At 40.9% G+C, this 24,661-nt stretch overlaps 1 protein-coding gene across 1 annotated transcript; it reads right to left on the minus strand.

Moving 5' to 3' along the window:
* Positions 1 to 741: 741 nt before the first annotated feature.
* Positions 742 to 23,949, minus strand: LOC132385768 (prostaglandin D2 receptor-like). Its single transcript, XM_059957995.1, has 2 exons — positions 19,698 to 23,949; positions 742 to 1,335 (listed from the first exon to the last, which is right to left on the minus strand). The coding sequence occupies exons 1-2, from the start codon at positions 20,463 to 20,465 to the stop codon at positions 1,129 to 1,131; spliced, it is 975 nt and encodes a 324-aa protein (XP_059813978.1). The 5' UTR covers positions 20,466 to 23,949; the 3' UTR covers positions 742 to 1,128.
* Between the last annotated feature and the right edge of the window lie 712 nt (positions 23,950 to 24,661).

The raw sequence follows: 24,661 nt of genomic DNA on the forward strand, positions 1-24,661 counted from the left end.
TATTTAAAGGACAAAACACATTGGGCCCTTTCAGCCCGATGAGCCCACGCTGCCAATTTCACTCATATGATCAATTAGCTTACTAATCTGTACATCTTTGGGATGTGGAGGAAAGGCACAAGGTCATTGACAGAACATACAAGCTCTTTACATACAGCGGCAAGAGCAATATAAATAGCCAGCTTTGATTAGTTCTGCTTTCGTGAACAGGACACAGCTGGTCTTTGAATGATTATGTAGAAAGTTAATAACTCATCTCTTTCTACCTTAGGCCACAAACTTATCAATCACCCCTATGAGTTATTAACTTCAAACTTTCTGCATAATCACTCAAAGAGTTGACCTGCATGTGCATGTAATGAGAGCTGTACAACTCATCTCCTTCTACCTTAGGCCAAGAACGTATCAATCACCCCTGCCGTGGACACTTTCTTGAGGTCCAAGATTCATATGCTCCACGACTGCTGGACTAAGTGTGTAAATGTAGGAGGGGACTGTGTTGAAAAATAAATGTGCTAGGTTTTCTAAAATTGACTCCTTCGACCTTAGGCCACAAACTTATCAATCACTCCTCGTATTTTTTGTGTACACTAAATGTCTTTTGAGTCCTGTGAAAACTCCAAAGAGAATGAAATGTCTACTTCAGTTGTATTATTAAGTCAGCAAACAGAACTAGACAAGTTGATGTTGGGATTTATCCAGATTTAAAGCAATTCTGACAAGTTAGAACGCAGACGGAAATTGTCCATTAAATATATTATTATTGAAATCGTATAGAGTCATACTTTAGCCAGAGACAATCATTAACAAGCATGCAAACCTTATGAATATATACATACATAGAATCATTTAATAATATAGGTTTCAACTTACGGATAGAATGTTACAACTGCATAAATTAATCTTAGTTTTTTTCTGCTCCAGTTTGAGTAGTGCCTTTCACAACTTTAAGAGCTTTAGAGTTATTGTGAATGTCTTTACCAACTTTAAAAGCAATGCCCATTACTATGGAACGTTGTTGAGTGTTCATCGTTCTTCCACTCTTGAAGAGCTTCCACTTCTATTTCAACTTGAAAAATCAAAGAAATGGCAGGGCGATAAAATAATTCCACTATCAGGTATGGTGTATTAATCTTCAACAGCAGGCACTGACTGTAAGTTCATTCTTGTGGAGGAATCTTTGAAACACACAAAAAGTAGTTTCCGAAAAACAGATGTTCTGAAAATTATGAAAACCCATGGGTCAACGATCGAATTCACTGAAGCACACTTTAGGGCAATCAAATCTTCTTCATCTTTGCCATCAGGAGCAAATGCACCAATATATGCACGAATCTAAAATATTTAAGAAGATTTATAGATTTCAGACATTCACAATATTATGCATGAAGAAATGTCTTAATGGAAATCCTATTTACCACATGTGGTAGAATAGGATTCTGGAGCATGTTAATAGAAATAACTAAACAAAATGCTCCTCATGGTTGTAAACACCATGGATTCCAAACATGTTTGCAGTGTTTTAGGATTAAACAATTTACTTTCAATCTTGCTAAAATGAAACAAATCTTCATTCCACAAGTGTTAAAAGGGTTTTGGTACATTGACTATTATGCATCCTAATCTCAGAACAATATTTTTCTTCCACCCTGGTGTTATATTTGTGTTTTCTTCTGTTTTATTTGAGCAGAAGTCAGCTAAGAGCTTCATCTTCAATGATACCATGATTATCCTCATCAGCTATACTTAGCTCCAGACCCCTTAATACCTTAGGTTCACAAAAATTCTGCCCTTTGTGGGCTTAATATAAACTATTAACCTGAATCAATGACTTGTTTACAGAAAATTTTCAACTTTCTTTCATCCTTTTGTATTCAGAATTTTCAATGTCAAAAGCTATTTATGTATATAGTCAATTGAAAAATTGATTTAAAAATGCAATGAAACTGCAGTCCAGGAGTAATTCATGTTAATTAACCCATTGCAGATCACAGCAAAATTTATCAACCATGATTTTTAACCTAAACATTTTAGGTTATTCTCCTATTCTCTTATCACTCAATCTAAACCAGGAAAATAAACTTACTATGATACCAGATGCCATGGGCTTATGCAAAAAATAGCTCTGACTTCTTTATTTTATCTTAGAATACCTTTGCTTAGATATGCTTCACATATCAAACTTGTATCAATTATTTCATACTGGAAAAACCAGTTTCAAACTGAAGCAATTTATTTGCTGTTTTGTTCTAGTCTGTAATATTACACTGTTAACTTATTCAGAGGCAGAAACATCACGCTAAGTTTTCAGGCACACTACTTACAGCTTAAAAATTCAGCTGAGACTAAGTTTACAGTGCTCCTGCCATACATGACAAATTGTTTCTAAACTTGCAGCTCATTTTAGTTACAGGTTATGTTTAAAAACTGATCTGTCGATTTCAAAAGATTAAGATGCATGTGAGCTAGGTAAAATACAAGGTTGTGGGGCTGGGTGAGCTTTCAATTGTAAATACCCTTTTGCACTTCAATGTTTGTGACTTGAACAGAGAATAGGAGTGGCACAAATCCTTTCGAATGAAGGCTCTAAACAAAAGAGGCCTCGGAATTTCTGAGTAAACTGGGTGTCTCATATGAGGAAACATGATGTAGCTTTAGAGAGGGTTGCAATTTACAGAAGATTTAGCAGGATTAGGCCTGGATTACAGAACATATAAGGTACATCAAGTCGTCAAGTTTATTGTCATTTAACTATATGCATGTATACCACCAAACAAGACAATGTTTCTCTGGTCCTTAGGCGTAAAGCACAGAAGTAAACATTACACACATATAGCACACAGTAACTTAGGAAAGTAAGAAGTAAACGTACAATGAATTACACATAGGTAGGAAAGACTAAAGGAAAGGCTGAGTGAGCTAGGGCTGTTTTTTTGGAGTGACAGAGGATAAGAGGCATCTTAATAGAGGTATATAGGTTTATGAGAAGCATAGATAGAGTGGCCAGCCAGCACCTTGTTTTCTGGATGCCAATGGTGATTACCAGAGAAGATCCGTTTAAGGTGAGTGGAGGAAAGTTTAGGGGGGGATGTCAAAGTTTTGTTGTTTTTTTTTACACAGCAAGTTCACAGTGCCTGAAATTGCACTACCAGGGGTGATGGTACAGGCTGATATATTAGAGAGACCATTAAAAAAAAGGCCATTAAAAAATGGAGGGCTATGGGCTGGGTAGGAGCAAATGGTTAGATTAACCATGGAGTAGTTTGTCATAGGTTTCCACATAAATCGCCTATACTGTACTGTACTGTTCTACTTCCTTTTATGCCTAAGTCTGAACAGTAGTTTATATAAAACTCAAACAGGAGAAAGTCTGCTATTACAGTATGTTGAGTGAAGTGATATTACATTGTAACTGTAGTGAACAAAGTTTTCATGAAAAGTGACAATTCTGGGAGAAGTGAATTCAAGAAAAATGGCATTGGTTCAAACAATTTTGTTTTGTTCAAACTAGCAACAATGACAGCAAGTTATTTCATTGAACCCCCTCCGTACTTTGAAGATTTTTTGCTGAACTTCCCTGCATCTTTCTCTATTCTCTAGGCTCTGGACTGCACTTAACCGAATCCTGATGCGATCTCAGTCAAGGAGGATGCACAGTGATGTGCAAAATTTGCACTATTACCGGTACAATGTACATTTAAAACAAAAACTAAGCACATCATCGGCTCATGATATTGCTGTTCTCCATATTGCTTTTGTATTTTTGATTCATATAAAATTACTCATTCCTTTTCAATTCTGACTTAAGGGTGTGAAGTTGGATCACCACAGTAGTTTCATTGGAACAGCAATGAGTCTAAAATGATTATACATCCTAGTCACACCCAAAAGGTATATTCCAATTTCTTCAGAGGAAAAATGTGACAAGTCAGATCTTATTCTTATTTATATGCATCTGGTGGGCAGTGAGATTTGTTGATATTTATATTTAATCTCAAAGCAGTATGGCAGAAGGATCTTGGAAGTGATTTTGAAGATAATGAGTGGTCAAATATTTTATCAAATGTGGGTAGACATAGTAGGGAAGTGAGAGGGAAATTTATTCAGTATAAGGTAGTACACAGATATTATTGTACACCAACTAGACTCTACAAAATGAGGATTGTTGATAATTATTTATGCTGGAAATGTAAAAATGAGGTGGGCACGTATTTTCACATGATTTGGGAGTGTTCTATGGTTCGTCCATTTTGGTGTAAAGTTCTTGATTTGTTGGGGAATTGGTCGGGTCCTACTCTGCCCTCGTGCCCACGGCTTTGTCTCCTGGGTGATAGGACAATGATACCTAATGTAAACATTGACAAATTTACTGTTTTAAAGGTGGGTCTCATCACAGCTGCGAGAATTATATTGCAAAACTGGAAAAAACCCAAATGTCCCACTTGAGGGAATGGACTAAGGAAATGGTTAAGATTTCATCATATGAACACATGTTGGGAAGAATTAACAGTGAGGGAAAAGTGCAAGACGAGTGGGATCAATTTTGGTTGGTGTGTTAATTTAAACTTGAATTAGAAGTTTTTTTCTGTTTCTTAGTTTCATATGTTTTCCTGTCATGGGATGGCTGTGTAAATATGCTGTACTGTACCTGCTCTATGATATGCTGTGCTGCCTTGTAAAATAAGAATAAATGATAATAAAAATTTGAATTACAAAAAAAGATGAGGATTCATGGGAAGACCTCTTCAGCCCAATTCCCTTGAATTTCCATCCGCCCACTAATAAAGGGAAAAAATCCTGAAAACATCCAGTTCTCCAATAATAATAATTGACTTTGTTATTATCACAGAATAGCACACACTTGTTTCTTTGTTTTTCCAGTTTCATGTAAGAACATTGATCTGAAATGTTAAATTAGATAACTTAATTACTTCCTCCATAGATACTTTCTGACATGCTATGAAGTCATGGCATTATGTATTTCAGTTTTTGCATATTAATCTTTATTTCTCTATTTGGCTGTGCTGAAGTGGACTTAGAATTGGTGTTAAGAGAGGTATGAGAAAAAAAAGCCACAAGAGACAGTAGATATTGATGATTAGAGCAAAAAATAAACCGCTGGACAAACCGAGCAGGTCAAGCAGCATCTGTGAAGGTAAAGGGGTGGTCAGTGGGGGCTGAGACACGGCTTCAAGCCCCTGATACAGGGTCTCAAAATAATACGTCAACTTTCACAGATATTGCTCAGCCTGCTGAGTTCTTCCAGCAGTTTATCTTTTGGTCGGAGTGAATATAGTTTTCTTGCATAGTAAGAGTAGATGTCCTGACAGAAAGGCAGGTAAGTTATTTGTGCAAACACAGCACATTCCATCCCTGGTTTAATTATTCAAGCCTGCATCATATTTAGCAAGTGACAGCTCATTGTACACCTTCTGCCAAGAATATAATTTTGTATTCATTTATTTTGAGAGTTAAACAAATTACATTATCCAGATTTTTACAATGACAGCTGAGGAACTATAATCATTAATTGATTGAATTGGTTTATCAGTAATCTTTAAAGGTGGAAGTTTTCTTCTTCTCCTCTTCTAAGGTGATTGTTTTATTTAACTGCTTCCCCAGGGGCTTACTGGACCAATAACACACACTTCCTGTGACTGAATAAATAAAACGATCATGGAAAATGTGTATTGTAAGCAAGACTGATATTTTTGGTTCATACCTCATTGCTAAGCAAACAGAGAAGGCAATTAAAAGTCACTGAAGCTTCATTAAAGGTCTATTAAAGCCAGGATTCCTAACTTTTTTATGCCATGGACCAATAACCCCTGCATTAAAGAATCTTGAATACCTTGCCAATGATTTGCAATTGTTTTTATTAGGAATATTAATCAACTTTCATAGATGATAATGAGAACATTCATGAATAGCAACAGTACTGCAGCAATGTGAACATGCATTGTGTGCAGACCTCGTCTTGGCTCTAACAAGCAAATTTCTTCCTCAGTTCAAAATCAAAGTTCAAAGTAAATTTATTATCAAAGTACATATATGTCACCATGTATGTACTACGACTGAGATTCATTTTCTTGTTGGCATTCCCAGTTAAAAAAAAGGGGGGAGATAGATAGATAAATGAATAAATATTGAAAACCTGAGTTGTAAAGTCCTTGAAATTGAGCCCGTACGTTGTGAAATCAGTTCGGAGACGGGGTGAGTGAAATTATTCAGGAGACCTACAGATGAGGGATAATACCTGTTCCATGTGGGACCTAGGTCTCCTGTACTTCCTTCCTGATTGCAGCAGTGAGAAGAGAGCCTGGCCCGGATGGTGGGGGTCCTTGATGATGGATTCTGCTTTCTTACGACAGAGCTCCTTGCAGATGAGCTCAGTGGCGGGGAGGGCTTTACCTACGGCAGATTGAGCTGCATCCACTACTTTTTGAAGGCATTTTTGTTCAAGGGCATTGGTATTTCCATACCAGGCTGTGATGCAACCAGTCAGGATACTCTGCAATGAAGTTGGTCAAAGTTTAAGATGACATATCAAATCTTCGCAAACTTCTAAGAAAGTAGAGGTGCTGCTGTGCCTTTTTTGTAATGGCACTTATGTGCTGGACTCAGGGCAGATCCTCCGAGGAATTTAATGCTACTGATCCTCTCCACCTCTGATCCCCTGATGAGGACTAGCTCATGGGCCTCTGGCTTTCTCTGCCTGTCGTCAATAATCAGCTATTTGGTTTTGCTGGCATTGAGTGGGAGGTTGTTGTTCTGGCACCTTTCAGCCAGACTTTCATTCTCTCACGTCTCTATTTCCTGAGGAGACTGAGGTCCTTTAACATCTGCCGGACAATGCTGAGGATGTTCTATGAGGCTGTGGTGGCCAGTGCTGTCATGTTTGCTGTTGTGTGCTGGGGCAGCAGGCTGAGGGTAGCGGACACGAACAGAATCAACAAACTCATTCGTAAGGCCAGTGATGTTGTGGGGGTGGAACTGACTGGACTCTCTGACGGCGGTGTCTGAAAAGAGGATGCTGTCCACGTTGCATGCCATCTTGGACAATGACTCGAATCTACTCCATAATGTACTGGTTAGGCACAGGAGTTCATTCAGCCAGAGACTCATTCCACCGAGATGCAACACTGAGCGTCATAGGAAGTCATTCCTGCCTGTGGCCATCAAACTTTACAACTCCTCCCTCGGAGTGTCAGACACCCTGAGCCAATAGGCTGGTCCTGGACTTATTTCCACTTGGCATGGTTAACTTATTATTATTTAATTATTTATGGTATTATATTGCTATATTTCTTCTCGATTCTTGGTGTGGCTGTAATGAAACCCAGTTTCCCTTGGGATCAATAAAGTATGTTTGTCTGTCTGTCTGACATATTCTGATTTGTCACCACCTTTGATTCAGCCAACAACAACCGTGTTATCAGAAAACTTAATATGGCATTGGAGCTGTACTTAGCCTCACAGTCGTAAGTATAAAGTGAGTCGAGCTGTCCTATTCCAATTACAAATGTTCAATTAGGTTGTCTGTATTATCATTGTAAACATAGCCTGAATAGCTGCAATGCAACTTTAAAGATCCTTCCAGGTGAGCTGCAATGGTTAACAGTTAGTATTTGACTATAATTTTTTTTCTAAGTACTGATTTGTTCTGTCTGAGAATTCTCTTCTATTACACCAAGTATTTATGTACCTTCCTCCTTTGGATTATTTTCACAAGATGCTATTTCCTCCATGCTTTCGATAGAGCAATTTTGGACTTTGTATGTTTCAAAGTGGTGACTTTTATTCACATAGGAACGTTTCTCAGCAGCAGAGTATAATCAGCAATGTGTCAGGGAGGAACTGACACCTTTTGAGGTAACTGCACTATCATTTTACTCCATTTCCTGGACGAGAGTCTCCGTGGTAAATCCTTTCACCACAAGTACTTTACATCCACTGGCAACTTCTGTCCCTAACTACTGCCTAAAAATAATACAATTTGTTATTGTTGGTTTGTTTTCAACTATTTGTTCTAGTTGAACTCAAAGGTAATACTTCATAGCATAACTAGACAAGTGATATGATAAACTTTTTACACAAGTACACATTCTCACAAAAATAGATCATGCACTCGTTGCAATATATGCCCTTCTTGGGTTAAGCATTAAAGTCTATTTAAAGTCTTGCGATAGTGTCTAAAATGTCCTATTTTACTTATTCTTGGATTGTGGTCACACCTCAAAATTCTGATATATATTAACCACCCCTATTGATCTGAATAGGTTACTAAGCCAGTTGAGAGTCATCCATATTGTTTTGGGACTGGATTCTCAAATGGATCAGAATGACTAAATGTCTCAATCTCCTTGTTCAATTTTTTAGATAATCAGTATTTTGAAGTAATTTATGACTGAAACCATTTAGAGAGCCAGCTGGCATCCTTGGAGCTCTTTGTTCTGCTTACATACAACAGATTGTCTCAATTTCTCTATCTTCTAGTTTTGTTACACCCTTCCTGTCCTTTGTTTCAATCCTAATTCCCCTTTTGACTTTCTTTCTGCACTACTTCCCTTACTTCAGACGCTTCTGTTTCAACCCTTTCCAGAAAGCCTGGACAACACTGCTCATGGGGCATTAATCTGGGTTCTTCTGGGGGAAAGCTACTTACTCTTGTACAGATCCTACCTTCATCAGAACTGGTTCCAGTTTCTCAGAAACTCCCCCTTGCAACGTCTCTCTGACAGGTATTCAGTTGGTCTATTCTCCCATTCCTATAACCTCCTTGGCGTGTGACACTATGAATAATCCTGAGAAGACTACCTTTGAGATCTTTTTTGTAAAATTATTTCCAAACTCTTCAAAATAAGTTTACAGAATCTCAGATCTATTCCAGCTAATGATATTTACAGTATCTGAGCCAACTTAATTGTAAATTCCATCTTCTACTTGGCACTTGATCACATGATTTTCCATCTCTTGGCCATCCAGTGTTTTTAGTCTGGTTTTGAACTGCAGCATAATATCAGATGCACGTGCCACTAATTTCTTCAGAATGGACTGACTGAATGCACAAATAATCTTACCTCTGATGAGGAAGTAAAAAAATTCAATAAACTGTAATAATCCTCAGTCAAATGTAGTTACAATAACATTAAATCAAAGGTTCCTCCCTGCTCCTCCATGCTTACAAAACAGCAACTGTTTCAGATAGATTGAAATGTGTTTGTAATGCACCTAATTGGAGATACTAGACCTCCTATTAGGGAATGAGACAGAGCAGGTGACAGAAGTTTGTGTAGGGGAACATTTTGCATTTATTGATCATAATGCCATTAATTTCAAGGTAACTATGGAGAAGGATAGGTCTGGTCCTTGGATTGAGAACCTAAGTTCGAGGAAGGTTCATTGGGATGGTATCAGAAAAGATCTGGCAAGTGTAGATTGAGACTGGTCGTTCTCTGGCAAAGGTATACTTGACAGGTGGGATGACTTAAAAAATGAAATTTTGAGAGTACAGCTTCTGTATATTCCTGTCAGAGTTAAAAGGCAGGACAACAGATTTAGGGAATCTTGGTTTTTGAGAGATATAGAGGCCTGGTTAAGCAGAAGAAGGAGGTGCATAGCAGGTATAGACAGGAAGGAGCAGATGAGGTACTTGAGGAATGCAAGAAATGCAAGAGAACATTTAAGAAGGAAATCAGGAGGGTTTAAAATAAAAGGGATGTGGTTGTTCCAGTAGACAAAGTGAACGAGACTCTCAAGGGCTTCTATAGGTATGCCCAATGACTTGGCCTCCACAGCAGTCTGTGGCTATGAATTCCACAGATTCACCACTCTGTGGCTAAAGAACTTCCCCCTCATCTCCGTTCTAAAAGGGAGCTTCTTTATTCTGAGGATGTCCTCTGGTCTTAGATTCTCCCACCATAGGAAGCATCCTCTGCATATCCACTTTATCGAGGCCTTTCAACATTCAATAGGTTTCAATGAGGTCATTCTTCATTCTTCAGAATTCCAGTGAGAATAGGCCCAGAGCCATCAAACATTCCTCAGATGATAAGTTTTTCAATTCCAGAATCATTTTCATAAACTTCCATTGTGCCCTCACCAATATCGTTACATCCTTTCTTAGATAAGAGGCCCAAAACTGTTCACAATACTCCAAGTGAGGCCTTGCCAGTGCTTTATAAAGCATCAACATTGCTTTTATATTTTAATCTTCTTGAAATGAATTCTAACCTTTGCCTTCCTCACCACAAACTCAAGATGCAAACTAACCTTTAGAGAATCCTGAACAAGGACTTCCAGGTGCCCTTGTACACTTCAAATTTTAAATTTTCTCTCCATTTAGAAAATAGTCAACCATTTAATTTCTTCTACCAAAGTGCATGACCATACATTTCCCAGCACTATATTCCATCTGCCATTTCTTTGCCCATTCGCCTAATCTGTCTAAGGCCTTCTGTAACCTCTCTCGACTTCCTCAAACCACCAGCTCCTCCCTCCACCTAGCTTCATATCATCTGCAAACTTTGCAATGAAGCAATCAATTCCATCATTCAAATCATTGATATATAACGCAAAAAGAATCGGGTCCCACACAGACCCCTGTGGAACACTACTTGTCACCAGTAGCCAACCAGAAAAGGCACCCTTTTTTCCCCACTCTTTGCCTCCTGCCAATCAGCCACTGCTTTATCCATGCTCGAATCTCTCCTGCACTACCATGGGCTTCTAGCTTGTTAAGCAGCCTCTTGTGTGGCACCTTATCAAAGGCTTTCTGAAAATCCAAGTACACAGCATCAACTGATTCTCCTTTGTCTATCCTGCTTGTCTAACCCTTCAAAGATTTTCAACAGATTTTTCAAGCAAGATTTTCGCTTGAGTACTGCTCAATATGAATACATGCTGAATATGACTTATTTTATCACATGCCTCCAAGTATCCTGAGAACTCATCCTTAATAATCAACATCAACATCTTCCCAACCACTGAGGTCAGGCTAACTGGCCAATAGTTTCCTTTCTTCTGCCTCTCTCCCTTCCTGAAGAGTGAAAAACTATCTAGCCAATTTACACAAAGATGTGTTTTCATAATGACGTTAATGAAAATAGAGGACTCAGCCAAAATGAATAATGATCATGACATGTACTCTTAACAATGTTTTTGCTTAACATCAACAACATAATTCTAATTAAATGTATTGACAGTTGGGTGGGGCATGTGAAGAAGATTAGCAGATATCTCACTTGATAAAGGCTACTTGAATTTTGGCAAGTTCTGTATAAATCAAGCACATGTTGTCATTAGTAATCATCAGGAATGGTGAATGGAGTCATAGAACTTAAATAGAAAGTTTATTTTATTATTGTGAATTATATTAATGATTTTAACACCTGCTTTTGAGAAGTAACACATGCATGGGTTTTATGCCAACCAATCACTCTGAGTGAGTTAGCAAACTTCTGACACATCCAAAGTTTATGATTATGTCAAACCAGATTTAGAACATATTAATGATACAATTATTTCTGATGAGATCAGGAAGTAATTGCTGTTCGCTGTTTTTCTCGTACTTCATTAAACTACAGGTATTGAAGTTGCTTGGAAGTAAATTTAAATTTCTTAATTTTAAGTAGCTATCTTATTCCAGTCACGGAAGGATGTTAATAATTAATCTAAAGCCATTGAGCGTTTCAGGAAAAAAATGACAATAAAATGTGAAAGGTGATACAGTGGCTCTGAAGAATTTGAATATTCATGTTCAAGTCCCATGTTTAAAATTTACCTGTAGGACATCAGCTGATACAAAGGGCTGATGGTCAAACCCTGCAAAACTTTGTTTTTTGGCCACAAGGTGGGTAGATCTCAGGAATCATTGAAGTGCTACCTTTTTGACCTCTTGCCCTTTAGTAAGTGAATGTGGTACCTGGTGGCTTTCATACTACTGCTGGGAGCAGTATCTCCCAACTTGTACCTTGGCGGTTGCCTCCCTGGTGAGTGGCTCAGGCCGAGCAGAGGTTTTGTAATGCACATACATTGGTGAATAGGTATGGAGAATGGTGGAAAAGATCTGTGCTGAGAAGGAGTTCTTTGGAGATAATGGGGAAGAATGGAGTTCAAAGTCTTGCATTGATAGGGCGTAGAAGGGCGGAAGATAATGATACATTTTTCTGGCAAATTTCTAGAGATGTTTGGTGGAGAACATTCCAACTGATTGCATCATCGACTGGTATGGAGCGATCATTGCACAAGATCTGTAAAAAACTGCCGACAGCTGAAAACTTAGCCAGCTCTGTCATGGGCACCAGTCTCACCAGTATCGAAAACATCTTCAAAAGGTGAAACCTCAAAAATGCGGCATCCATAATTAAGGACATCCTTCATCTAGGACATGCACCCTTCTCATTGCTGTCACTGGGGAGGTACAGGAGCTTGTCGACAAACACTCAGTGTTTTAGGGACAGCTTCTTCCCCTCCACCATCAGATTGCTGCATTTCTGAACAGACAATGAACTACACCATGAATGCTACCTCACTATTTTTGCTCGCTTTCCGTATTATATTGCATATTGTAATGTACAGTTAATTAAAAAATGCATTACACTATTCTGTTGCTGCGAAAAAACAAATTTTACGACAACAAATTTTTCACCCGGTACCTTCCACCCTCCCCCTACCTTCTTTATAGGGCCCCTGCCCCCTCCTTCTTCAGTCCTGACGAAGGGTCTCGGCCCGAAATGTTGACTGCTCCTTTCAACGGATGCTGCCCAACCTGCTGAGTTCATCCAGCTTTTGTACGTGTAAAATTTTACGACGTATGCAAGTGATAGTAAAAGGATTCTGATTTTAAAAGAGGAGGCAAGATTAACATGGTGCCTATCACAATAGGTCTACGTGGATCGATGTCATTGGCTCTTCACCTGGCATTGGATCACCCAGACATTACTTCATGATGGGCACGGAACCCACTGAGGTGTGGACGGAGGGGGAGAAAAGTGAGACCCTTGCCAAGGACAGAACGTTCTGCCTCAGAGAGGGGAAGGTCAGAGGGGATGGTGAAGACATGGCAGGGGTTGGGGCTGGAGTCAGAAGAGAGTAAAGAGTGGGAGGTCTCAGGAGGGAGGTGGGGTTGGGTTGTTCGGGGAGAGCGGGCTGAGGGGAGGATGAGGGATCAGAGGAATGGAGGGGGATGAGGGGTGGAGGGAAGGTTGGGAGTCACGGGGAGGCAAGGGGGTAGTAGAGGAATAAGATGAGCAGTAGGACCCAGCGGCAGTAATAACGGTCCCGGTGAGGATCGCAGTCGAAGCTAGATCTGGAGCTGGGTGTGTCGGAGCCTGTGCTCTGCAGGGTGCCAGAACTGAGGTCTGAGTCAGAAGCGAGTGAATCCATGGCCCGCCGAGTCCATGCCACCTCACCTACCTCCGCACCAGCCTCCGGATCCAGCATACTATCCTTCGAAACTTCTGCCACCTTCAGCAGGACCCCACTACTAGCACATCTTGCCCTCTTTACCCCCCTCTCCACTTTCCGCAGGAATCGTTCCTTACGCGACTTCCTGGTCCACATGTCCCTCCCCATGATCTCCCACCTGGCACTAATCCCTGCAAGAGTAAGTGCTACACCTGTCCCTACACCTCCTCTCTTGCCACCATTCAGGGCTCCAAACAGGGCTTCACTTGTGAGTCTGTTGGGGTCATCAATTGCATCCAGTGCTCCCGCTGGGAGACCTGACGCAGATTGGGGGAACCGCTAAGTCGAGCACCTCCACTCTGTCCGCCACAACAGACAGGATCTCCCCGTTACCAACCACTTCAACTCTGCTTCACATTCCCATTCGGATATGCCCATACATGGACTCCTCTACTGCCATGATGAGGCCAAACAATTTGGAGGAGCAACACCTCATATACCGTCTGGGTAGTCTCCAGCCCCTTGGTATGAACATTGAATTCTCCAACTTCTAGTAATTCCCTCCTCCTCCATTCCCCCATCCCAGTTTCACTCTGCCTCCTCCTCCAGCTGCCTATTACCTCTCTCATGATTCTGCCTTCTTCTACTGCACATAGTGCTTTCCCCTTACATTCCTTCACCTTTCCTGCCTATCAACCTCCCTGCTTCCGCTCCCCACCCCTTAACCAGCCTTCTCCTTCCCACCCTTCCCCACCTTCTTTATATGGCCCCTGCCCCCTCCCTCTTCAGTCCTGACGAAGGGTCTCGGCCCGAAATGTTGACTGCTCATTTCCACGGATGCTGCCTGACTGCTGAGTTCCTCCAGCTTGTTGTACGTGTTGCCCTTCATATGACAAGCCAATCAATCCTGGAAACATTTTCGTGAACATCCTTTGAACCATCTGCAGTTGCAGCACATTCTTTCTAAGATAAGGGGGCCAAAACTGCTCACAATACTCCAAGTGAGGCCTTGCTGGTGCTTTATAAAGACTCACATTACATCCTTGCTTGTATATTCTAGTCCTCTTGAAAGGAATGCTAATATTGCATTTACCTTCCTCACCACAGACTCAACCTGCAAATTAATCTTTACAGAATCCTGCACAGGAATCCTAAGTCCCTTGTGCCTCAGTTTTTTTGTATTTTCTCTCCATTTAGAAAATAGTCAACCCTTTCATTTCTTCTACCAAAGTGCATGACCATACATTTCCCAACACTGTATTCCACCTGCCATATCTTTGCCCATTCTCCTAATCTGTCCAAGGCCTAGGTAGCCTCTCTACTTCCTCAAAACAACCTGCAATTATCTTCATAGCATCTGCAAACTTTGCAACAAAACCATCAATTCCATCATCCAAATCACTGACATGTAACGTAAAAAGAATTTGTCCCAACACAGACCCCTGTGGAACACCACTAGTCACCACAAGCCAACCTGAAAAGGTTCCCTTTATTCCCACTCTTTGCCTCCTGCCTATCCACCACTGCTTTATCCATGCTAGAATCTTTCCTGGAATATCATGGGTTCGTAGCTTGTTAAGCAGCCTCGTGTGGCATCTTGTAAAAGGCCTTCTAAAAATCCAAGCATATATCATCAACCGATTCTCCTTTGTCAATCCTGCTTGTTATTTCTTCAAAGAATTCCAACAGATTTGTCAGGCAAGATTGACTCTTGAGGAAGATGTGCTGACTACAGCCTATCTTATCATGTGCCTCAAAGTACCCTGAGACCTTATCCTTAATAATCGACTTCAACATCTTCCCGACCACTGAGGTCAGACTAGTTGGCCTATGATTTCTTTTCTTTTGCTTCTCTCCCTTCTTGAAGAGTGGGGTGACATTCATAATTTTCCATTTTTCAAGAACCATTGCAGAATCTGGTGAAAGGTCATTACTAATGCCTCCACGATCTCTTCAGCCACCACTTTCAGAACCCTGGGATGTACACCATCTGGTCCAAATGACTTACCGTATTTATCTCTAGACATCTCAATTTCCTAAGAACCTTCTCTCTAGTTATGGTAACTTCACAGTCTTCATGACCCCTGACACCTGGAACTTCCACCATACTGCTAGTGTCTTCCACAGTGAAGACTGATGCAAAATAATTATTCAGTTCATCCACCATTTCGCTCTCTAGCATCATTTTCCAGCAGTTTGATTTCCACGCTTTTTTAGATTTTATGCGTCTGAAGAAACTTTTGGTATCCTCTTTAATATTATTGGCTAGCTTACTTTTCTACTCCATTTTTACCTTCTTAATGACTCTTTTAGTTGCCTTCTGTTGGTTTTTAAAAGCTTCCCCATCCTCTAACTTTTTGCTAATTTTTGTTTTATTATATGCACTCTTTAATGTTGGTTTTGACTTCTCCTATTAGCCACGTTTTTGTCATCTTTCCTTTAGAATACTTCCTCCAATTTGGCATGTATATATCCTGATCTTTCTGAATTCCTGCCATTGTTGCTCTGCCATCATCCCTGCCAGTGTTCTTTTCCAGTCAATTCAGGCTAACTCCTCTCTCATGGCTCTGTAATTCCCTTTACTCCACTGTAATACTGATACACTTGACTTCTCAAATTGCAGGGTGAATTTGATTATATAATGATCACTTACCCTAAGGGTTCTTTTCCCTTAAGCTTTCTAATCAATTCTGGCTCCTTGCAATCCAATCCAGAATAGATGATCCCCTAGTGGGCTCAACCACAAGCTGCTCTAAAAAGTTATCTCGTGGGCATTCTAGAAATTCCCATTCGTGGGCATTCTGGCAATTCCCCCTTTTGGAATACAGCGCCAACCTCCTTTTTCCAAATACCTGCATATTGAAGGCCCCTATGACTATTGCAACCTTGCCCTTTTGGCATGCATTTTCTATCTCCCATTGTAATTTGTAGGCCACATCCTTACTATTGTTTGAGAGTTTGTATAAAACTCCCATCAGGGCCATTTTACCCTTGCAGTTCCTTAGCACTATCTAATAATTTGATTTCAATTTTTACCAACAGAGCAACACCATCCCCTCTGCTTTCCTGCCTGATCTTTTGATACAATGTGTAGCCTTGGACATTAAGCTTCTGGCTATAGTCATCTTTCAACCATGATTCTATGATGCCTATAACATCATACCTGCCAATCTGCAACCGTGCTAAAAGTGCAGCGACCTCATTCCATATACTGCACCTGCATTCAAAAATAACACCTTCAGTCCTGTATTCACCCATTTCAATGTTGTCCGCTTTTTATGTTGCAAGTTAACCTGTTGACTGCAATTTTGCCCTATCAACAGCCTCTTGTTGTTTTAAACCAACTACCTCATGTTGAAATTATCATCCGCCTTTCCTACGATACTTCTTGCATTGAAATATATGCAGCTCAGGGCACCAGTCACACCATGTTCGGCGTTTTGATTCCTGACACTAAGGTCTTACTGACACCTATCACCATAAACTGTCCACTAACTGTTCTGGCACTCTGGTTCCCATCCCCAGCAACTCTAGTTTAAACCCCACTGTGCAGCATTAACAAACCTTCCTACTAGGATATTAGTTCCCCTCCAGTTCAGTTGCAAACCATCCCTTCTGTACAGGTCCCACCTTCCCTGGAAGAGAGCCCAACGATCCAACAATCTTATGCCCTCTCTCCTACACCAACTCCTTAGCCACGTATTAAACTGTATAATCTTCCTAGATTTGGCCCCACTAGCTAGAGATCCTGAGATCACAACCTTGGAGGTCCTGCCCTTACCTTAGTACCTAATTCCCTGAACTCCCTATGGAGAACCTCGTCACTAGTCCTACTCATGTCATTGGTACCTCCGTGGACCATGACTTCTGGCTGCTCATCCTCACACTTAAGAATGCCCAGGACTTGATCCGAGATATCCTGGACCCTAGCACCCGGGAGGCAAAATGCCATCCGGGAATCTGGTTCTCGCCCACAGAACCTCCTGTCTGTTCCCCTAACAAACCCCCTATCACCACAGCTTGTCTCTTCTCTCCCTTTCTTTCTGATCAGAGAGGCAGACTCAGTGTCAGAGACCCGACCACTGTGACTTTCCATTGTTAGATAATCTCCCTCGACAGTATCCAAATTGATATATCTGTCGTCGACGATGGCCACAGGGGTATGCTGCACCGGCTCCTTAACCCCCTTCCCCTTCCTTCCTTTAATTTGCTCTTGCTAATTAATCCCAAACACCGATTGGGAGGAGTACAGTTGTTGCTTGCGTCAAAGGTGTGGGCAGATTCAATGCAGTACCAGTGATTAGATTCCTTGCTTTGACTAACACTACGATGTAGCAAGAGGTATTCGTACTTGGATCGCGAGGAATGAGCCAGATTTATTTTCACTGAAATGGTTCAGGTGTTTTCAGTCTATTTTTTAAATGTCAGAGTTCGCCGCTTGGACATTCGAGTCAAAATGTGTCATTGTAATTTGGATCGATTTTTGTTTCTGATTTCCAAATCGCAGTTAAGATGGTGTTAAAATGCGTCTATTTCGCAACTATACTTTCACTAATGAAAATAATGTATAATTCTGGAATAATTAGTTAACGTTCCTATTCTGTAAATAAGAAAATCTGCTATTGAATTTGGAATTAACGTACAAATTGCCGATACATTATTCCCCAGTCAGAAATCATGTGAATTCTTCAGTACTTTACCCCCAACTTTTATTCCAATGGCTCCAGAGCCTTTATTAAGAAATTCTGGAGACACAAGTGACTGCAGATGTTGGATTCTGGGGATGGAAACAAACTGCTGGAGCAACTCAGCGATCCGAGCACTAACAGCGGGACGAAGGGAATTTTCAACATTTCGCGTCGGGTTTCTGGAAATTTTAATTCCTCTGTGCAAACGCTAAATTTGACTTTGGAATATTTGGTTCTAACGCATTAAATAAATTCTTTCTACCAAAAAATGTTTACCACAAATTCAAAATGACCGGAAAATGAGAGCTCCCGTTTATACAGTGCATTTTTTCACAAATGTTAAGAACAGAATTTTTCAATCAGTTCATTACACGGCACCAGCAAAGTGATGGGTAAAGTGCATTTGGAGATTTTGTATAAATATTGAAACACAGAAAATAAATTTTGATTGTATTAGTCATTCGCGCTAATCTGTCTGATTGGAGAAGGTTTCACTTGCCTTATTACGTTTGTTTAATGGATTAGCTTGAAGTCGTTTACATTTTAAGCATATACAAGGAAAATCTGAAGTTTATGACATTTAGTGTTAATAAAGTTGACAGGAGCTACTCATTTAACTGCGAATTTCCTCCTTTAAATCTTCGTCCATCTCCAGCTTAAAAATTGTGGAATGTATTTTAATCTTTTCGAACAAAGCGAACCAGACCATATCAAATTATGTCTTAATTGTTTTGGACTTTGTCCACTTATCTGAAATCTGTCTGCGTTGGTTACTCTTATTTACTTTTCAATTACTGGAAAAGATTACCTCCAGTTCACCCTATCAGAACCTTTTTGAAATTCATCTTTCAATCTTCATTTAATTCCGTTTAAATAAGGACAATTTTCATTTCTCTGGGGTCTTAGGATAATTTAAATTTCATTGCTAGTAAATCCATCCTTCCTTGACACCTTTAACAAAGTATTTCAAATACTTCGATATACTTCAGCTTAGCTCTAACCAATGTATTAATATAATTAAGTTTTAACCTCTTTATATGTTTCATCCATACCAAACAAGCTGCGTACCTATTTGACGCATTTCAACTTGTCCTTTCACTTGCGAAGAGTGATCTACGCGCCTTTTCAACTTTTCAGCATTTAGCTGAAGCTGCCTTCCTTTGCGCGCCAAAATGCACCGCTTTGATTTTCACTCAGCTCATTTCGCCAGTCTGCGCCACGCAGTATGGACAAGTTACATGAGGGGCTGCGCGTTTATAGCCCAGCGGCGGCGGTTGGTGCAGTATGGACAAGGACAAGACAAGAGAAGTTCTCAAGTCTTCCTACCTCTCGCTGCATTTGCAAGCTTGGAGGCCGGTCAAATATTGCAGTTAAGCCTGTACCAGCTATTAACATGACGCTATACTAAATGTATCCGCTACAACAGAAGGTCCAGAGATCTTCTGCAAACCGCAGAGCTGCTACTGAACAAACACGGGCTTGCTTGTATTGAAGGTATTACTTTCGTTTTGTAAACTAGAAGGAGGAGGTGAGAGGCGATGGTGGGCTGGTGGGAGAGCGGGAGAGACGGGTTCGTAAGTGTGACTGGAAGGGGCAACTTACCGTGAGAGGCAGAGAACAGATGAGGAAAATAACGTTCATGAGAACCAACAGGACGAGGTTGTCCAGCTCCTGGTGGCGTTCGAAGGGTTTCCCGCGGCTGCCGCCCAGCTCCTTGTGCCTGCGGTACATCCTGGTTAAATTGATGGCCACGGAACTATTGCACACCAGCACGGCGGCGATGAGGATCGCCAGGAGAGTCGCGTAAAGCACGGAGAAGAACAAGGACTTACTGTCGTCATTGGTCATGTTAAAGAAGCACCAGGTCCCCGGGCAGTACTGCTTGATCCTGCCCAGTCCTAACAAGGGCATCAAACAAATGAACAGACTGCAGAAATACACCGCGGGGAAAATGATAACCACCCGGCGCTTGGTGAAGTACTTCTGATACAAGAAAGGGTGACTTATAGACAGCCAGCACTCCAGTGCCATGGCAAACAGGAAGAACATGGAGGCCAAGCCGAAGAAGGACGTGGCGACAGAGAAGTAGAGACACAGGCTGTTTTGGTCTGCCAGGGCTGTCAAAGTACGGTTGGTAGCGTAGGACACGAACACTATTGGGCTAATCAGGCATTTTCCCAGTAGATCAGTCACCACCAGCTCAGTGACGAGAATGTAGAAGACAGACACCTGCCCCTTGCTCTCCCTCCTGTGCTTCCAGAGTATCGCCAGCGCGATTATATTGCCGATCAGCCCCGCGGTGAACAGGAGAAGGCTGCTCTTTACACTGCTACCTTTCTGCACGCTGCTGAAGTTACCACAAGCCGACATCCTTTACACCGACTTCCTTGTTGTCCGGTGATGCTCACGCCCAGGAAATTAAGAGCCAGTGCCCCCGAAGTCCGACTCGAGCTGCTGATCGGTAGCAGTGTCTCGGAGACGGAGTGAGCGCTGCCCAGCCTCGGCTGCTCTGGAGTCCAACTTTGCTTCCAGTGGTAAGCGCCTCCGCTGTGGGAACAAACAATCGCTCCAGGGTAGTTTAAAGCTGCAATGCTAGTTCTCAGCCAAAATTAACGCCAGCAGAATGCTCTGGGACGTTGCTTTTTAAAGTCAGAGTGCTCTGCTTGATGTGAACGCGTTCCTCATACTTTCTGGAGCGAATGAACTCGCCTGAAAGCCACGTTCACTTTGGTAATGCTCCAGCTGCTGGATGAAGTACAGGGGTACCCACCTTTAACACAGACCTTGCGCAGTGGGACATCCGTGAGATATCAGTTCATCCATTTGATTGGTTCATTGTTTGTTCCAAGAATCTCATGCTATAAAATTAGACGATTTCCACATCCGCATTCGTTACATTTCAACTATAGATGACCCAAGCATTGTACTATCCCGAATTACACTGCTTCCCCATTTTACAGAATTGTCTGCTTACTGTCCGCACTGAAACTTTAGTACAGTACTGTATTCGTAAGCATAGGAGCGCAATTGCAGCTAACATGAAAATGCTGTGAGATTTTTCAGTAGCGCTGCGTACACATGGCCCTTCGCATTGTCAATGATCTCTCCCATCCGTCTAACAACCTCTTTGAACCCCTACCATTGGGCAGAAAGTGCCGCAGCATTAGAGTAAGGACTGTCAGGGTGGGAAAGAGCTTCTTTGTCCACAACCCAGGCTGCGAAGCAACCCAACTCCTTGCCATTACCGAGGTCTCAAAACATATGAAGCGCCTGGAGCTTTATATTGTTTACTCTTCAACTTCGATCGTAAATGGATCTTTTTTTATGAGTTAAGTTGTCTGTAGTAGTATTACAGTGTTGTGTGTGAGTTATACATACAGCATTGTGCACCTTGACCCGGAGGCCATATATATTTATGCGGTTGAATGATAATAAACTTGAACTTGAAAACACTCAGCTGATCAGTAGCATCTATGGACAGAGAAAGAGAATGAAGACTTCAAGCCTACCTGAAATACTCTGCGCTCGTTTCACGGATGCGCCTTGACCCTCTGAGCGGCTCCAGCATTTTTTAAAAATTTTGTTTCGGATGTTCAACATGTACCGTGTTTTGATTTACCGTATTGTTTCTCAAGATCACGCATTACCCACCAACTTCCAAATAACTTAACTTTGGTATGTAGAAGAATACTTATAATATCAGTCCGAATATAAACAAGTTCAATTAATTTGGTTACAAAATTATTACTGCATTTCAAAATCGTTATGAAGTAACCAGAACTCGAAATATGCTATGTTAACCACTTGTGAGACTTCTACGTTACGATTTGTTGTTCGTTAGGAAGGGGGACAAAATGAATCTCAGAATGCTGCATGTTCGTGACTGATGAAAAACGGCGATCGGGGCAAATCCATGCATGTGTCAAAGTTAACCTTAAATATATCAAAGGGATCAGAATTGAGAGTGTGAACTTTTAAAATGTATTCATGTTTAGCTACCCAGCGAGGCTGTGCACTAAAACCTGGCATTTGCAAAATATGACGAAAAGTGTGACCCACCCATCAGGACCAATTTGATCACCAACTGCATAAACACTCCCTGGTATGTGCAGAATGAAAACGAATCCAGATCTGTTGCAAAAGTGAAGACAAAAGAAAAATACTGGAGATGCTAAAAAAAAGAGGGCGAGTCGTACAGCAGAGACGTTGGCCTTTCTGCCCTTCAGATGCACGCTGACGTCTGCAATAAACCCATTTGCTACATTAGAATTGCATCCTTCCACCCCTTGCTTGTTTTAATCTAAATATCTCTTAAACATTATGAATTTGTTTGTTTCCATTCTCTCCTCTGGCAATGCATTCCAGTTGTTAGCCACCCTGCATGTAAGAATAAGTTGCTTCTAAACTTTCCTTTAAAAGCAATAAACCTATGCTCTCCTGAATTTGATTTTGGCCATATGGCTTACAATGCACAATCTTACAAGCTTCTATCCCTGAGCTTCCTTTGCTCTGTGGAAAACAAGTCAGCACTATCTAATTTCTCCTCTGTGATTAAACGCCTCCAGTCCAGGAAGCATCCTGCTGAATTTGAGCGCCCTTGAGGATTATAAACAAGCCAGAAAAAGAATTCAGAAAGGGAATTAGGAAAGCCAGAAGTGGCCATGAAAAGCCCTTGATAAGTAGGATTAAAGAGAGCACCAAGAGCAAGAGGGTAACTAGGGAGAGTGTAGGGCCACTGAAAAATAAAGGGGGGAACAACTGCTTAGATATGGAGGATGTGCTGAGGTTCTTAATGAATACTTTACGTCAGTATTTACCAAGGGAAAAGAAGTGTGGAGGATAGGGAGATCAGTGTCAGTCGTATTAATAGGCAAGGGGATTTTGAAGCAAACGAGGTGCTGAGGGCGGTTGATAATGGTAGTGCAGTGGATGTCGCCTATGTGGATTTCAGTAAGGCATTTGACAAGGTCCCTCATGGGAGGCAAATCCAGAAGGTTAAGCTGCGTAGGATCCATGGTGAATTGGCCATTTGGATTCAGAACTGGCTTGCCCATAGAAGACAAAGGATAATGGTCGAAGAAACTTAGTATGTCACTTACTTTAACTAAATACAAAAAATTCTCTGTAACATGCAATTTTTTGGAAAATGATTGCATGGAAATCTAAAATTTGCTCTTTCTCCTGATCCACTAATGCAGATGACAAAACATACACATCTAAAACAAAATTTGTATAAAAATCTAGGATGCGTAAGACTTTTGCACAGAACAATGAGATTCATTTTCTTCTGGGCATACAGAGCTAATCTAAGAAATATAATAGAATCAATGAAAGACTGCACCTAACAGGATATATAAATAAGCCAACAAACTGCAAATACAAAAGAAGAAAAGAAATAGTAGTAATAAATATATGTGCAATAAATAGCAAGAACAAGAAATAAAGAGTCCTTGAAATGAGTCCATAGGTCGTGGGAGCAGTTCAGTGATGGGGTGAGTGAAGTTGGTTCAAAAACCTGACGGTTGCGGGTTAGTATTTGTTCCTGAGTGTGTGTCCGGAGACTCCTGTACCTTCTTCCTGATGGTAGCGGTGAGAAGAGAGCACAGCCTGGGGGGGTGGGGGGTCCTCGCTGATGGATGCTGCTTTCTTGCGACAGCACTCAAAGGGATATTACATGCTGAAAACTTCAGTGAGAGTAATTCAGAAGAGGTATATTTAGAAGATTTGTACGCAGCCCACAACATTTTGGGGAAACTGAATGGGAATGAGGGGAGAATAATATGGTTGGCGCAGACTTGGTGGGCCGAACAGCTTTATCATTCTATGTGAGATGAGAAAGACAAACAGTGTGCTGGGGCCAATCTTCCCTTCCTGCTAGTGTTATACCTATTTTAACATTTTTAGAATTGCATTTAGAGGTAAAAAAGTTTTAAAATAGATCTAAAAATACTTATTGTATGTAGAAACCACTTAAAGCTAAAAAAGCTATTCACCAGAACATACATTATAACTTAAAAATGTAAGCATAACTGTCCAGTACTGGCCATTATCAAGTCAGCAGTGTTTTTCCAGCTGGTATCCGAATGAGGCTACAAATTAGGTTCTGAATTAATGTGCAGCATGAACAGTATTAGAATATGTTTGACAGATAGTGCTCCATCTGTTGGTAGTGGTAATGAAGATATTGCCACTGTGGACTTGACACCACTTCTTTAAAACCTTCAGCTGTAATGTTGTAAGATTATTATTTTTTCCTTTTTTAGCTGAAGCTCTTTTGAAACAATTGTGGATTATTGAGGATGTCTTATGAGGAAAGATTGAGTAAGCTAGGAGCGTAAGAAGTGTATAACACGATAAGAGGTTTAGACGAGTGGACAGTCAGCGTCTTTTATGGGGGGGCGCAATAGCAAGTATGGGGGGGATAATATTAAGGTGATTGGTATTGGGAGAATGTCAGAGATAGTTTTTTTTGCATGGATTGGTGGGTGTCTGGAATGTACTACCTGGGCAGGTGATGGATGCTGATATTTTAGGGCAGGGGTTCCCATCCCTTTTTAATCCATTGA

The sequence above is a fragment of the Hypanus sabinus genome, chromosome 2 (assembly GCF_030144855.1).
Source record: "Hypanus sabinus isolate sHypSab1 chromosome 2, sHypSab1.hap1, whole genome shotgun sequence".
Classification (NCBI taxonomy): domain Eukaryota; kingdom Metazoa; phylum Chordata; class Chondrichthyes; order Myliobatiformes; family Dasyatidae; genus Hypanus; species Hypanus sabinus.